Source organism: Thermobia domestica, chromosome 14 (assembly GCF_964235325.1).
Source record: "Thermobia domestica chromosome 14, izTheDome1.hap1.1, whole genome shotgun sequence".
NCBI classification, from domain to species: Eukaryota; Metazoa; Arthropoda; class Insecta; order Zygentoma; family Lepismatidae; genus Thermobia; species Thermobia domestica.
In genome coordinates, this window is record NC_137467.1 from 10,389,986 (window position 1) to 10,407,729 (window position 17,744).

Here is a 17,744-nt window from a genome sequence, read left to right on the forward strand (position 1 = left end):
TGTTGTTTAATACGTCACACGACCATGTTGCCGTTTAAAATAAGTTGATTCCAATTTGGCGGCCACCAAGATGGTGGATGACAACCTTAACCACATCATAATGTTTCTCCCACACACCAACATTGATCCCAATTGACTTCGGATCGGCTTTTACAGTTTCTCAAATATTTAGCCCGGTACAGACTTTTCGCTACACCCTGGATGACTCTGAAACTTTCCACTTTTGAGCACAAGTCCATATGAATTTTTTTCTTATTTTGGTGTGAGGGAACTGTTCCCAAAATAATATGGTGACACATTTAGTGACCTAAATTTTAGGGATTGAAAGCAAGGTTAAGATAATTAGGAAATGCCTGCCGTGGTTTTGATTCTAATGATATTTTCAAATCGACACATTTTCTGATGAAATTATGGCGGATTTGTTCACAAATCTGGTGGAATTTTGAATTATCTCGTTGGTAACACTGATGGAATAAAAAACATGCATTATAATAAGAAACAAATTTACAAACAAAGAGTAAGATTTATTACAATTTATTTTACTTTCTAATGAAATGAACTGAATGAATGACAAGTCACTTTTCAGAAATCCTGAGTACAATTATGATATTGATAATTGTAAAATGAACACCACAACATAGAAAAAATAGCAACAACTGCAAAGATTAGCAATTCAATTCTACTTACAAAACAAATTAATCTGTAACTATAAATCAAACGTTCAACTTTTAACTTTCTAAAAATTTTATTTAATAATACAAAAATAAGCAATCACTGGAATTTAAGATTTAAAAAAAATACACTGATTCTGTTTCGTTTTGTATTTACATTAAAACTAAAAATAGCTGAGCAAACCGACGTTTTTAAAATAATTGTGTAACAGTTTCGCCAACTAACTAAACATGTTGGCTTCATCAAACACGGTCATCATTTGATGTCTGATTCGAAGACAGTGTCTAATGAAGCCAATATGTTTAGTTAGTTGACGAAACTGTTACACAGTTATTTTATAAATAAATGTTGCCATGCTCAGCAATTTGTATTTTTAGTGTAAGTTACTTAAAATAGCGAAGCTAGTATAAACCTGTTAGTTTTGAACTTACTACGATGGAAGTGATAGTGCATATAAAAATAATTTCAGGTACCTAAAATAGAAATGTAATAATTATTCCATGTAACTAATTCACATAAAATGTTTAATCTAGGACAGAGCAAATGCTTCATTGCTTCCTGATGTACTGTGATCAAAAAAACAGGTTATAATGATTTGAACCACTTAAGCATAGTCACGAAAAAAAAAAATGGAACTTGATTCTACATATTCCTTAACTTTTTCTTCTTTCCACAAACTCTTCAACAGTGCAATTTTCAGAGCAAAACCTCAGTAAAATTTTGTTTTATCTTCAAACACAACATTCATATTCATTTGTTCTTCTACTGCTTTAAATGTTCATTCTCTGCTTAGAATATTTCGGTTTTTCTACGGATTTGAATATCATTTTATCGTTTCTTTCTTTTCTTCTAATTTACTTCAGTCTCCTTTTTCAGTGGAAGTGTTGAATCGTCTTCAGGATGCCTGTGATGATACGTGTCTGTAGGTCTACAAGAAAAGATAAAGATTGTTTAAGTTCCCATGTATTTCTGTATATAACATTGTGTGAAAGTGTAAAAAAGTCTATTCCAGATAAAATTTAAATAAAAATCATTGTTCTTTCTTTTAAATGAAAAACTATACAAAACCGAATCTATCCATTTCAAAGTGGGAAAGTTTCTCAACCAGAGCTGTACTACGTACAACAGGTACAAACTAACTACAAGAAAAAAAACGAGAAGAAAATAACACAAAATAAAATAAGAATTCTATTCGTAATTTTTAAATAAACTTTTCCATTTAGAAACTGGAACGTTTCGTGATGTTTCTTGAACTCTTAAATATTAATAGAGCTTAATTTTATCCTCGACGTCAAGAGTTCTCTAACATCATTATAATAATAATAATAATAATAATAATAATAATAATAATAATAATAATAATAATAATAATAATAAAACTAATTTTGTGTGGCTGTGAAGACTTGGCGTTAAGAGCCTGACATACTAAAAATAATACAAATTTTACCATTTTTTCTTTTGCTTGTTTTTCATAAGTGAAAGGAGATAATGAAATGCAACTTACCACAATCATAAATAATGTTATTCTACAACAGAAAATATGAGCCTGAAGAATTTTCAGTGTTGTCATCCATAGAAATTACAGTGTTGCCAGAATAACATTTTCCCCCAAAATCTAAGTCAAGGCAGCAACTAGAGGAACGAACTCCAACCGCATTTGATTACGTATCATATTGTTTTGGTATCCTGTGAACTACTTTTTAATTAAATTATTATTTAATTTTAATAACTGTATGTTAAAACTATTTTGTTTATTACAAACTAAATACAACTATTATTTAAAAAGTAATTCACAGGATACCAAAACAACATGATACGTAATCAAATGCGGTTGGAGTTCGTTCCTCTAGTCGCTGCCTTAACTTAGATTTTGGGGGAATGTTATTCTGGCAACATTGTCATTTGTGTGGATGGCAACAATGAAAATTCTTCAGGTTCATATTTTCTGTTGTAGAATAACATTATCTATAATTGTGGTAAGTTCCATTTCATTATCTCCTTTCACTTATGAAAAACAAGCAAAAGAAAAAATGGTAAATTTTGTATCATTCTTAGTACGTCAGGTTCTTAAGTCGCAAGAATGCAGACATGATGTAAATTATGTTTTCAATTAAACACTTTTAAGGAACTTACTCTTGTTTATTTCATTATTATTCTGATAATCGTTTCGCTACCTACTCAATTAACATCCTCAGAAGAATAATAATATTAGATTCTCATATTATCCTTTCAGCGATGATGATCAGGGGCAGATACACGGAGTTATCCTGGGTCACATTATACAACCCTAAATTTTGATCGGGGGGCGCGGTGGCTCAGTGGTAGAGCGTTCACGTCCGGTGCTTGGGGTCCCTAGTTCGATCCCAGCTCGCGCCGTGTGGACTTTGTGGTGGACAAACACCGTGCTCGTGGGTTTTACCGGGGTTCTCCCGTTTCCTCCCACTTTCTTCATTCCACCATTTCACTCATCTCTCATCATCACCGTCTCCTTTAGCCTAACCGGCATAACCGTGGGACGTAAAACTTAAAGATTTCATTTTTTCTAAATTTTGATCCAATACATTATACGAGGGCAAATCAGAAAGTTCCCGGAATTTCGCTGTAACTATTCATTACTACAATATAGGCACTCATTCACTTAATGACGTCAAAATTAGCTCCTTGAGAACACACGTTTTTCATTGCTTCTGCAATTGCTGGAAACAACGCTGAAAGTCCTGTTTTGGTACGTTCCAAAGTTCAGCCATTGCGTTAGTTTGGATGTCTTCTACGCTGGCAAAACTGTTACCTTTGAGGCACTTTTTGATCTTGGGACAGAAATCCGCTGGTGCTAAATCCGGTGAGTAGGAAGGTTACTATAGGAGGATTTCTGGCTCTTCCGCAGCAATGGCAAAAGCGGTGAAACAAGCGTGTGTGTTCTCAAGGAGTCTATTTGGAAGACGTGTCTCACGGTCACCCTTGGGAGTAAATTGTATTCTCATACAGATTCTTCAGATAATAAAACACTGGGTAATTTTAGCTAACAGGAAATCCATTGCAAATACACATACAAAAATAAAAATTGCACTAAATTCTCAAAAATTAAATCAATCTCATACTCGCAAATAGAATTAACCAATATTGACTCATTTTAATACAGTACGTCATCAGCGCATAAATATGAAAGTAGACGTAAAGATAAAAATCCCCAGTAAATAACGTTATAAGAAAGAAATCCAGTCAATATGGGTATTATCTTACTTTCTCATTCTATATACAGTGAAACTTCTCCTAACGGACTCCTCTCAATAATGGCTACGTTTCAATTTCCCGGCAAAATATCATTCGGTACAATGGAAAAGTTACTTCTGAATAGCGGACATTCTCAATAACGGAAGCGGACAAGAGAACTATTCTCTAGCGCCTATGTAGAACTACCAAATAACGGACAGCAAGAATAGAACTCTCCTATTTTCTGGAATTTCAAACAATGACAAGCAGGATTTATAACATCATCGCTCACTGTTGAGTAAGGTGTTGTATTTCTTTTGTATTCCGTTCAGTTTTTTTTTATAAGTGCATATTGTTTAGTAGCAATTTTCAGCATAGCTTGAACAATGGAGTGATGTCTCGTGCATTTTATCTTTGTCTGGCTACAAGTGATCCATCACAGCATACATTACATCGAGTACAGTACAAGAGTAGGGAGAACACAATTGATCTTTGACTTGAAAATTAGAAGAACATATTGGGAGTTGAAAGAACAAGCTGAAAATGGGGAAACGTGGAGGAAACATTTCCACGCCCAAACTGGAAAAAAAAAAAAAAAAAAAAAAAAAACTCATTGTCCCAGGACCTGCCAATAGGTAGAATACTTAGTAATAATACAGTACAGTGTAAAGGGAGGACCTGTACTGAAATTTATTTTTGCTGAAGTTAGACAACTGCATTAGTGTACAATACGTATGTAAATAAACATCAAGATAATATTGCCTACATTTGTGTGTACATTTCAGTAATTTTTCTTGTGTTGCAATCTAAGCTTTTCCCCAATAGCGGACACTTCCAAATAATGGACAGTTTTACGTTCCCCGTTACTGTACGCTGTACAGAAGTTTCACTTTCACGGTGTTCGTAGAGGAGGGGGAGGGGAGAATATATAAAAGTACATAAATGTGAAGAATACTTTTATGTGAAAATACTATAAATGTGAATACATGAAAGTGAATACTTTTGTGACCGCACCGTTTGAACCACCCGACCAATCTCGACCTGTGATTTCTTTTTTCCTCTTTTTTTTCACTTCACTTTGATGGTGCAACTTAGCCGAAATTGATTAATATTAGTATCGAATCCATAGTTTCCGGGATCGCTGAGATGGAGAGTGACATTTCCGATGCTGTTTAAAACCAAATTGAGCCCGTAATAGTAATATTTAATTTTTACTATCATTTTTACTAAACACATGGCATATGGAGTTGTGCATTTATAAAGTCTTCATTTCAGCCCAGCGAAGGGTAATCAACGCTTGTATATGAGAATTCAATATGTCATTGAATATCAAAGTATGAATAAAGTATCAAAATATGAAGTTAAGAAGTCAAGGCGTGACATGAGATTAAAGACTAAAATTAGAAATTAGATTTCTGAGGTTTCAGCATCTATGGCTATGTTAGCCCGTCCTGGAAAATTGGTGAGAAAGAAAGGAAGGAAGCTACCATTATGGGACCATTATGTTAGGTATTTGCCTGGCATGAATGAGGAATACCTCACTTAGGATGACTAGCCTGTAAAAGGTGTTACACCTTTCCAACCGAGTGTCTCCATCGGGAATCGAATCTGGGACCACTCGCATCAAATGCGAGAGTTAGAGACTACACTGCGTAGTCCCGCTGATACGAGATTAAGATTTATATGATATGAACCAAAAACAGTGGCGCAATCAATTATGAGCTGGGGTGGCCCAGGCCCCTCCCTAAACTAACCTGGCCTATCTTATACAGCAGCACTGCAGACAAATTTTGGTGAAATTTCCACAAAAAAATCATTATTGCTTGTCATTTTTCCAGTATCTTTTAAAATATGCAAACTCACACACACGCACTGCGTGAACAGTGCTCTTAATCTTCATTCAGCCATGAGATATCACGTCCGAAATATCGTCTTGCGATAGTTCACTTATGTCCTTTTCGAATAACTGGACTTGCAGAAAAGCCAAGGAGGTTGGATATCAAACTGTAAATATGGGATACTTCTCGAATTGTGAATTAATTGTAAAATATTGTACAGAATAGCTTTAGTGATCATTTAATAAGGTATATTTAATTGATTAACAAGAACCCCCTCCATGTAGCGGACCGTCATCGTCGGGGAGGGGGTGGAGCTGAGAGGGCGGCTTCATAAGTCATTCATTTATCACCCCTCATCATCATCATCTCCTTGCATGCCCTCTCAGCCGCGAATACCGCTGCCGGACTCGCGGGTGGTTGGTGGGAGTCGGGAAGAGGCAGGTCTAGTGGACGTCTTCCTCCCCTTGGGGAGGACGTGCACCCACCCGGCCTAATGTTGTGTACGTCCAGTGTTTGTGTTGTCCGAGGTGTTGAGTCTTTGAACATAAACAAAAAACAAAAAAAATCGCAAAATATAAAATAGTTAAAAAAAACAAAAAATTTAAAAATACAAAAAAATCCGCACCTTTTTGTTTTGTTTTCTTTTTTCTGGGCTGGTGGGGTCTATCTTTTTGTTGGTCAGGTCTCTTTTGTTTTGTTCTACTTCTTCCTTTTCCGGGGCCACGCGTTTTTGTCGACGGGAATGGTCTTGTTGCACTCCCATTCCCCTTGACCGCGTCGGCCCCACGCTGATCCTAAGGTGTCGGGCGTGCTGAAGGGATGGCCAGGGGGTAGCGTTAGTTCCCCTATTAACGCCCCGGTGTGACCTCACACCCTTTTTTCCTTTTTCAATGTTCATTCCAACAAAACTTTTATGGGTACAAAAACATTACAATCGAATCCGGGCTCTCCCTCACGGAAGAAGCCCAAACAAACTGAAACTGAGATAGTGGAAAAGACAAGTATCGCGACCCCTGTTGTCCGATATCTTGTAATAAAAGATAAAGACGTAGATAGTGCCAATTCTGATGCCAACCGTCCGAGTGCTATTAAGGGCTTGTCCCCTTTTGTTATTCATAAAGTTATCACTTACCATGCCGGACAGGTTAAAGATATGAAGAAGCTGCGTAATGGCACTTTATTGGTGGAAACGACAGACGAGAGGCAAACGGCGAAGCTACTCAAGTTAACATCTATTGGTCCGGTGAACGTGTCAGTCGAACCACATCGTATGCTGAACGTTTCTAAAGGGGTAATATCGTGTTGGGATCTCCTCAATGCAACCGAGGAGGAAATCAAATCGGAGTTAGCGGACCAACACGTTATCGACGTAGCTCGAATCAAAAGTAAGAAGTCAGGCGAACTTGTCGCCACCCAGTCCCTGATTCTTACTTTCAGTTTGCCCACGCTTCCGGAGTACGTCAAGGCTGGATACTATCGTTTGAAAGTTCGGCCCTATATCCCTAGTCCCTTGCGCTGCTTTAAATGTCAACATTATGGGCACACCAGCACCTCGTGTAATGCGAGTGCTGCTCTTTGTGCGATTTGTGGCCAGGGTAGTCATGGTGCGGAACCCTGCAAAGCGGCCAAGCCCTTCTGTGTCAACTGCAAGGGTGAGCATTCAGCTTGGTCTCGGGACTGTCCAGCCTTTCAACGCGAGAAGCGTATTCGGGAACTCATGGTTGTTGAGAAGATCTCTGCTGCTGATGCTAAGCGTCGTCTGAAAGAAAGCGTCCCTTCTTCGCTTTCTGTTCCCTTCGCTACTGTTGCAGCAAGTTCCCGAAAATCTGTAGCCACCCAGACTTCCGACGTTTCCACCCAGACAGACTCGGTCCGAGAGAATAGTTGTGACACGAAGACCCCAGTTGCAACGACAAGCGAAATTCCCAGAACCCCACGTGTTTCTGTTAGTGGTGCTCTTCGGCGTACTCCAGCCCATCGCCGATCACCTTATATCGCCGGACTGAAACTTAGCCAACATATTCGTCGGCTGAACGAGACTGTTCTCACTCCCAAGAGAACAAAATCTACGCCAGTTCGTAAGCCTCCTGCCGTTTCTCTGAAATCTGACATGGTGGAGGACGAACTCATGGATTCCGAGTGGGCTGTTATTGGACCCCGTGGGAAAGTTCGCCTCAAACGTTAATCCTTTCCAGTATGGCGCTTCTTCAGTGGAACCTCAATGGCTTCTGTGGTCACCGTGAGGAATTGACCCAACTGATCACTGACCACTCGCCTGTACTTCTCTGCTTGCAGGAAACCCATTTTAAGCCTACCCAGTCCTTTCTTCTTTCTGGGTATACTATGTATCGATGTGATAAGCCAGACGCTAACCACGCTGCTGGCGGCGTGGCAGTCTGTGCCTCCGATTCTGTGTATTCTCAACCAGTTCACATTGTATCCCGACTGCAAGCCGTTGCGGTGCGAGTACACTTTTCTCGCCCGCTTACAGTTTGCTCATTGTACGTTCCTCACTCAGAAGCCTTTACAACCGCCGATCTGCTTCAGCTCTTCCATCAACTTGAGCCGCCAGTCTTACTTGTAGGAGACCTCAATGCCTACCACCGTCTGTGGGGTTCTGTCCGTACTGACGGTCGTGGCCGCGAGGTCACCGACTTTCTTGAGGAGAGTGGCTTGCTCATCCTTAACGATGGCAGTCCTACTCATTTCTCCACTGCCCATGGCACATATTCTTGTATCGACCTCTCCATGTGCAGTGCTGGTCTCTTGACCTCATTGACATGGAGAGTGCATCCTGATCTTTGTGGCAGTGATCACTTCCCGTTGTTTGTTGAAGGTCTCCCTGTTACTCCTCCTTTTCCTCTCCGCCGCTTCAATCTGAAGCGTGCTGACTGGCGTAAATTCCGTGAGCTCAGTGAGTTTCATTGTCGTGATGATCTCCCTGTAGCTGTTGTGGCTGAGGCTTTTGAGCAGACTGTTCTCGATGCTGCTCATGGTTCCATTCCAGAATGCGGTGGCGACGTTTCCCGTCGGCGTGTTCCATGGTGGTCTGCGGAACTCCGTGAGGCTATCCAGGCTCGTCGGCGCGCTCTTGCCACTTTTAATCATCATCCTACAGAAGACAATCTTCAGGAGTTCCGCATTCTACGTGCTCGTGCTCGACGTCTGGTAAAGCTCTCGAAGCGCCAAAGCTGGAAGAATTACGTTTCGTCCATCAGTAGTCGCACACCTATGTCAACTGTGTGGCGTCGGGTTCGCTCCCTAAACGGATCCGCTTCTTTACTTCTAGTTCCAGCCTTAAACGTGAATGGTGTTCTAGAGACCAATCCCTCAGAGATCGCCAATATATTGGGCCACCATTTTGCCACTATCTCTGAGTCAGATCACTACCCACCAGCCTTTGCTCGTTCCCGTCCTCAGCTGGAGCGACACCCGTTAAATTTCCGTACCGCCAACAGTGAGGACTATAACGCTCCTTTCACGCTCGTTGAGTTCGATTCTGCTCTCCGCGAATCGTCCAATACTGCTCCCGGGCTTGACCGTGTTTCGTATGATATGTTGCGCAACCTCTCCCGCGATTCTCAGCTTGCATTATTGCAACTGTATAATCGCCTCTGGGTTGAGGAGTTTTTTCCACCTGCTTGGTGCGAGGCCCTGGTTCTTCCCATCTTAAAGCCAGGGAAAGCCGCAACTAGCCCCACGAGCTACCGACCCATTGCTCTCACGAGCTGTGTCTGTAAGCTGCTAGAGCGAATGGTCAACAACCGCCTGGTGTGGTATTTGGAATCGCATTCCCTTTTGAGCACATTTCAAAGTGGATTTCGTCGTTTCCGCTCCACTACAGACAATCTCGCTTATCTTGAGGGTGAAATTCAAGACGCCTTTCTCCACGGCGAACATCTTGTAGCTATATTTTTCGACTTAGAGAAGGCGTATGACACTACATGGCGTTACGGAATCCTAAAACAATTATATGACTGGGGTCTTCGTGGGCATATGGCCCACTTTATTTCGAATTTTCTTCACGAGCGACACTTTCGAGTGCGTGTGGGCTCTACTCTTTCAGAGCGCTTTGTACAAGAAAATGGTGTTCCACAAGGCAGTGTTCTTAGTGTCACGTTGTTTGCTGTCGCAGTCAACAGCGTTCTTTCGCAGATCCAGCCTCCTGTGTCTGGTCTGCTTTATGTTGACGATCTTGTCATTTTCTGTCGCTCCCGCCACCTTCGCGGCATTACTCGACAGCTTCAACTGACTCTGAATCGTCTCGTTCGCTGGTCGAATGAGACTGGATTTCGCTTTTCCACCGAGAAATCCCAATGTGTTCACTTCTGCCGGCAGCGTACGTGCGTTGTTGACCCGGACTTGTACCTCGATGGCACCCGTTTGTCATTCGTTGATACAGTCCGTTTCTTGGGTCTGGTGTTTGACCGTCGCTTGTCGTGGGCACCACATTTACGGAATCTTAAATACTCTTGTCTTCGAGCTCTGAATCTCCTTCGTGTCCTTTCCCACCGCACGTGGGGTGCTGATCGTACTGTTCTACTTCGTTTGTACCGTAGTCTAATTCGGTCCAAGTTAGACTATGGCTGTATTGCCTACGGCTCTGCTCGTGATTCTTTGTTGCGCCAACTCGATACAGTGCATCACCTGGGTATTCGTATTGCTCTTGGCGCCTACCGTACTAGTCCTGTTGCAAGCCTGTACGTTGAAGCCAATGAACCTTCCCTAGCGTATCGTCGCAGGAGGCTCCTTCTTAATTATTCTGCACATGTGCGCTGTATTCCAGACCACCCTTGTAGACCACGTGTCCGTGGTGGTCGGAATTACGAGCGCTATGCTGCACGTCCTCTTTCTACACGTCCATGGTACATCCGGGCGTGTGGGAGTTTCCTTGCTGATGATTTCGTGTGGCCCTCTCTTTCTTTGGTTCAGTTTTGTTCTCTTCCACCATGGCTGCTTCGTATCCCTCGCTATGATACCAGTTTGTCTCTGCATTCGAAACAAGCTACTAGTTCCCAGGTGTACCAGCAGATGTTTGCCGCACTGTTAGATCAGTACCCCGATTTTAGTGTGTTCTATACGGACGGTTCTAAGGATGGGGATTCTGTAGGCTGTGCCTTTGTCACCGACGAGGGCAGCTCAGAATTCACTTTGCATCGCCTGTGTTCCGTGTTCACTGCCGAATTGACTGCACTTAAGCTTGCCTTGGACCATGCTCTCATGCTTTCATTACGTCGTGTGCTTATTTGCACCGATTCTCAGAGCGTGGTTCTGAGTCTACAGAATGTCTTCAGTATGCACTCTCTCACTCAGGACATTCTTCTGAGATGCCATCAGTTGCAGCAACAGGGTTGTGTCGTCGTTGTCTGCTGGGTGCCGGGTCATGTCGGCATCCGGGGAAACGAACTTGCTGATACAGCCGCCAAGAACGCCGCCTTGGCCGGGGTTGCACTGGAGCATAGCCTTCCTTGCTCCGATCTTCGTTCCTATTTTCACATCTTGATGCGCTCTCACTGGCAAGCCGATTGGGACCAGGCCATTGAAAATAAATTGCATGCAGTCAAACCACTCCTCGGTGAGTGGCGTACGTCCACGTCCGCTCGTCGTCGAGATGAAGTGCTCCTGGCGCGTTTGCGTATCGGACACTCTCATCTGACGCATAGTTACTTGCTACGGAGGCTGCACCGTCCGTATTGTGAAGAGTGTATAGTTCCCCTGAGTATTCAGCACATTCTTGTGGAATGTCCTGAATACTCAGATCTCAGAGAACGTTATGGACTGCCTTCTGTTCTCACCCGTGCTTTGGGGGATGATAGTGATGTTGTTTGCCGGGTACTTGAGTTTGTTCATGTTATTGGCGTTGCTCACGTTCTCTGAGCTATTTTTAGTCTGTTGTCCTTGTTTTATTGCTGCTATATTTTTATATTTTGTCATTTGTTTTAAGTTTATTTTTGTATATTGTTATTGTTATCTTTTTATCTTATTTATTCTTTTATCTTACACTTTTGCTTTTTTTCCATTTATTCATTTAGCGGCACTCTCGTTCCTTTGCACTGTCTTCGTTTTAACGTGTAATTCAATTTTAATTTTGCAGTCCTGAGCAACGTTGTTGATCGTGACGGGGACATATAGCCTCGTTGCTGACGTCCCCATTAACCCCCATTCATTCATTCATTCATTGATTAACAAGAATGTGCTATGTATGAAATTGTTGATCTGTCGAGGTTTATGTGCCAAATGATAGTACATTTATTTAACCTTTCTTACGTAATTTTGTGAAATTATGTACTTGAACAATAACTAAAATTGATAGCCTATATGTTGTTCATAATATTGTAGCATTTAACCGAATTTTCCTCGCTATTAAAGTGTTTGATCTTGGAAAGCACCTGCACCTATATAATAAGGTTTGAAAATTTCGATTAGTTCACGATTACATTTCAAGGTCCGTCGTTGTAAATTATAAAGTGTACTTTTTGTACATTTTATTCAGAAATAGTGTAAAGTTTGTAATGTGCCAATATACGTAAAATATATGAATGTATAAATGAATGTTGAATTTAGTCAAAGCACTGTACAGAAGGAAAAACCCAGTGAAAACCCTAAATTAATTTCTTAAGAGAAATAAATATTAATAAAGAGTGCATATTCACATACAAAATAATAATTAGAATGCAAGTTTTAAAATTTGTAACCGTTAAAATAATAGGGAATTTGTGGATTTAGATTTTTCTTTTAGGAGTCTTCATCCCGGCGAAATTAAAATACCGCTAATTTTACAGTAATTATGTGATATCTTCATATAGATAAAAGATAATCGAAATGTGGAACAAGAGCGTCCTAGACAATATTATTTTACATGAGAAACCGTTATCACGACTCACTTATCTGCTTTCTATTTCGAGCCATTTTGAAAATCGGCATTTATTTTCGCGTTTCTAAACAGCTGAAAACGGAAAGCCACTAGGTGACTTGTGATAACGGTACCTCACGCAAAATAATATTGTCTAGGACGCTCTTGTTCCATATTTCAATTATCTTTTATCTATTTGAAGATATCACATAATTACTGTAAAATTGTCGGTATTTTAATTTCGACGGGATGAAGACTCTTAAGGCCTTTCAGCATGTTAATAATAGGGTTAACTAAATTTCTTGTGGTACGGAGAGTTCAAACTTCCAATTTTTTTCCATATCAGATGGTGCGGCATGTCCTTTGCAGACTACTGTACTAGGTAGTGTTGGCCCCTCCCGAAATAAAATCCTGGTTGCGCCACTGGGTACAAGGTATAATGTAAATTTGAGAAAAATATGTCCACCTCTGTAAAGGTGTACACTCGAAAGTCTTGATATTAATAGCATACATATTTTGCTGTATACTTACTCTGAGTAAATTGGTTTCGGTGAAAAAGAAGTGGCGTCTTCATCTCCACCATTCTTGAAGATGATATGCCAACCGATGCACAAAAGAACCAAAAGGATTGGAACTATCACTGCCATTGCAATTCCTGTTGCGACGCCTGCCTGTCTTGCATTGTATTCCTGAACACCTATTAAAAGAACACACATAAACCAAACGATTAATTCAATCTATAGATGATTTAAATAAAAATTGTAGCCGTCGAACCGTCGTATTCTTATGATAACACCTGCCTCAATAGTTATCACAAGCATTTGCGCAAACTATTTCATCACATAATTGCCAGGATCATCATCAGGGCAAAAGGAAAAAATATTGTGATGAGAAACATTTATATGAAATAATGTTATCAGAACAAAATAGTATTTGGAATATAAAATAAAATACAAGGAACTAAGGTCTTTAAACACTTTTTACAGTTCTGCCATGAAGTTATTGTTGCTATAGTTTAGTCTTAGGTGTTCTATTCGTCTTCATTAATGACGGATTCTACTTATCTTCACTAACTTTGTCTCCACACAGAGTTCTTCCATTTCTAGTTTTCCGCTGCTGGCACTGGTGTCGTTGTGTTTTCCCGTACCTCTCGAAAGAGGAGGGACATGTTGCTGTGACCGAGATCCTTCAATAGTTGGCTGCGGACAGGAATGTCACATTGAATTATTTCACGGACTTCGCTGTGCTCTGTCTTGTTATCCATTCTAAGTAACCTACGATCTTCACTCGTCGAGAGCAAACGACTAAATGACAAATTGCCAACACAGCTGAGGTCATTCACTTCTTTTCCCTAAGCAAAGGGAGAGTTTCTCCGTAAGAGCGAGGCGGGGTGGCGCCGAAGTATGTTTCACATATTTTAAAAGAGCATACTTGAAATAGAAAAGCTCTATCTGTTACTTAACACTTGTGCCCACTAGATCTTTACTGCTAGAAGAACACCATATAAAAGAGAGTTCTGTTGGGTTTCTGAAAGAACATACTAATCTTTTGTGCTACCGATTGGTGATTACTGCTGCAATTCACCTAATTGACGAACGCAATCCGAAGTCTCCGGCCTCTGCCTTGTCGACCACAAAATGTTCTTATTTTTGTTTATAAAGTATATGGACAGGGCTCAAGAATGCGAAAGGGAAATCATTTAGTTAATACTGACTATTAACATTTTCGCAGAAATGCAGAAGTTCTCTTTATCCTTATTTTCATCTTCTACTCTTGAAAAGATCTGCCTAGTTTCGGTTCTAGTACTAGTGTTTCGAGCTCACATTTTGCATTTGGAGTTCGCTCACTTCAACTTCTTCTCCAGGAAGACTGTGTTATTCGTAAAGTTTTTTTTTTTTTTTTAATGTATTATTTCCAGAGTTGCATGACACATGCTTTTTCTGTCCTCCTTTTCTTGAATAATGAGATATCAAACCAATGCAAAAGAATTGACCAATAACACTTTTAAACTATAAGGTTGCCTCCACACTAGGATCTTGTGAGTCGCTCATGTGAACCTATAGCGTGAAGACATTGCATACTTCCAAGCCGCTTAAAACTTCATGATACCAAACTGGCAGCCATACTAGACCCAGAAGAAGCTGCAGCTTTAATCTTGGCGATAAATTGCAACAGAAAAAGAAAAAAAGGCAAAGGAAAAGAAGTTATAGAATAATCTGGATTCATCCTATAAATTGATCAAGACTGGAAGAACGTTCATTTTGCAGCCTGTTTCCTGAACTGAGAGAAAATGAAACAAATTTTTTCAATCACTTCAGCATGTCTATATCCTAACTCTATAATAGTACAAAGTGTGCACTTCGTCAGAGTAACACCAAAATGAGAAAATTTTCAACATCAAATAAATATTATATGTGCACTTTTTTCCATTCGAACTGAGTTCAAGCTCACGTGTGAAGGGCTCTCATAAGATTGCGTGTTTTTTTCTTCCCTACCAGCAGCCCGCTCGAGCCAGCTATTGGCGGGGTAATCTTCATAGTAGCTCAGAGATGTGGCTCACTTGCACCGAAGCGCATGTGTGAAGGCGTACATTTAAGACAATGTAAAGCTAGCAGCTGCAGCTCACGCGAACGACTCACATGATCCTAGTGTGAAGGCTACCTAAGGTGAACACAATGCTGGACAAGCACCTATTTTACAGTACTGGTGAATGTTTAAAGGGAGCTTGTATATTCATTCATCACATATTCGTAGCTGGTCTTAAAGCTATTGAGGCTTTACTGTATAACGAAGCTATTGTGTACAACACCCATCAGGCGAGCAAACGCGATCAAGCAATCAATCAATATTTCTATCTTGAGTTTGTCGAGTTTTTTGTCCTTCCACGAAACTATTTTCTTATTACCATACATGCTTTCTCCACATTCTTTGAGCACGTATTCCTCTCTTTCACTACTCCTATTCATTCTTACCTTCGATTTCCTTATTTGTTTCTTGCTTTATCAGGTTTCTTTTCTGCCTTCTACGTTCTTTCTGATTATCTAGATTTTTCATGTTTTATTTTGTTTTTGTTTTTATTGTACGTTTCAAAATTTCATCTGTTATCTATGGCTTCTATTCTACCTTTCAATTCGTGTGCTGTAGCATTACTTTTCTATTGTTCTCCACTTGGAACTGCTGTCACCTCCGCTGAAGCAAATTTTCTTTATTGTTCCTTTTTGGAATTCATTTTTAGTATCGTTGCCTTTTCCTTAATGCTTTGTTAAGCTCCATCTTCTATACAGCGCGCTTCAAAAAGAATTTCACAACTTTGTAAATTCATATAAGTTTAGAAAGATATGTAAGAAAAAAGCTAGTACTAAAAAAAATCTGTCAAAGTAGCGCTTTCGGAACATCCTCCTTCCATATTCAGCTTAAATCCAATTCGAAGAGGATTCAAAACATGGAGGAAAATGTGGATAGGTAATAAAAAAAATAAATAAATAAAAGAATTTTAAAATGTAAACCACAAGTCTTTCGTCATTATTTATTATTTTTATTTTATTTTATTTTATTTTATTTTATTTTAATTTTTTTTTTTTTTTTTTTTTTTGTACTAGCCTTTTGCTTACATTTCTTTCTAAACGTTATCACCGCTCGGAATATTGTGATATCATATAAATTTATTCAAACTACTTGCAGAGCTGAATTTTGTGTCTTTCTTTTTTAAAATATATAGCAAAGTGGGTCAACTTTTGATTGACGTAGCGCGCGCATAGTAACGAATAACCCCACCGCAAACGATAGTGTAGTAGTCCAGAGCTCGCTGTGTGTTTTGGTTTAAAGAATTTAAGTCTGTAACAATTGTCCAGCGTAATTTTCATACTGAATATGGCAAAGATGCTCCCAGTAGGTTTACAACAATTTATGAGGGGCGTAAGTATTTTGCTGCGAGTGTTCAGGATAGCATAAGAAATCTTCAGGGCGTCCCCGTTTATTTGGCAAGAAATAGATTTCGATAAGATACATGCAAAATCACCAATGGAAGTCATATTGAACTTTACTGACTAAAGTAAAGAACTTGATATATATTGCTACAGAATGCGCCAAACCGGCTCTGTAGTCTGAATAAATTTATTCGAATTTACAAAGTTGTAAAGCACTTTCTGAATTATCCTGTATATAATCAGTATGTCTATTTCACTTTACTGCTTTAGAAGTAGAAAACTCTTTCACACTAGGACTGAGTAGTAATGTGAACCAACGCCTGGGTCACGTTTACTCCTCTTCATTATCCTTCTATCATGGTTTCTGAAGTTTGTCTACACTAGTCAATCTGGCACCTAGTTTTGTCTCCCAATTCTTCTCTTCAAAGCCCTGTACAACTGGTTCGGTGGAAAAAGATTTGCATCTAATGAGCAGGTTATATTTCACGCAAACGCCTATTTTGCAGCACCGAATTTGGAAAGTTAAAAAAAAAAAAAAAAATGGACAAACTGTATGAGCTAAAAGAAGAATTTGTCGAAAAATAAATTGATTTTCAGAACAATACACAATCCTTTTCTTTCAAACTCACGGACTTACCAAGAGCCCTCGTAAACATTTTTTTTTAAAGTCAAGTTTTAAAATGAGTTCGAAAAATCTGGTTATTGTATCTTTGACCAATGTAAATATACCTTTTTTATATATATATATATATATATTATGCTTCATGAAAAGCGAATAATATATATAAGATGTAGTTTATTTAAATGTGTACACAGTGTAAAAATTACATATTTATCATATCACATTAGTAACCAAAATAGGTCAAATGAATGTCAATACTAGTGAAAGTACAAGTTAATTCGTAATAAATTGAACTGAATATGTCCAAGATAATATCTTCCACCCTTTCCGAGCCTGAGATCCACTTGAAAGGAGATTAAACTTCTTGGAACCATGGGCGTCATTTAGGGAAGGCAGGAGGGGGGCAACTTTCTCCCCCCCCCCCAAGAGTTTGAGGAATACATACTTTAGTCGATTGTCTACTAAAGTACAGAACGTCTAGTACAGAACGTAGAAGTTTTATGTCCGTGGTGCTGCCCCTTCCCCCAAGCAAAGTCTGAAATGACAAATCTGGAACTCAGAAACAGAACGTCTAGTACAGAACGTAGAAGTTTTATGTCCGTGGTGCTGCCCCTTCCCCCAAG

At 39.7% G+C, this 17,744-nt stretch overlaps 1 protein-coding gene across 1 annotated transcript in view; it reads right to left on the minus strand.

The window, feature by feature from the left end:
* Window positions 1-503: 503 nt before the first annotated feature.
* Window positions 504-17,744, minus strand: part of mesh (sushi domain containing 2 mesh) — a 117,223-nt gene continuing 99,982 nt past the window's right edge. The window contains exons 20-21 of the mRNA XM_081737698.1: window positions 13,105-13,270; window positions 504-1,600 (exon numbers count right to left, since the gene is read on the minus strand). Coding sequence (XP_081593824.1) covers window positions 1,522-1,600; window positions 13,105-13,270 — 245 coding nt within the window. The 3' untranslated portion in view covers window positions 504-1,521. The remainder of the gene's footprint in view (window positions 1,601-13,104; window positions 13,271-17,744) is intronic.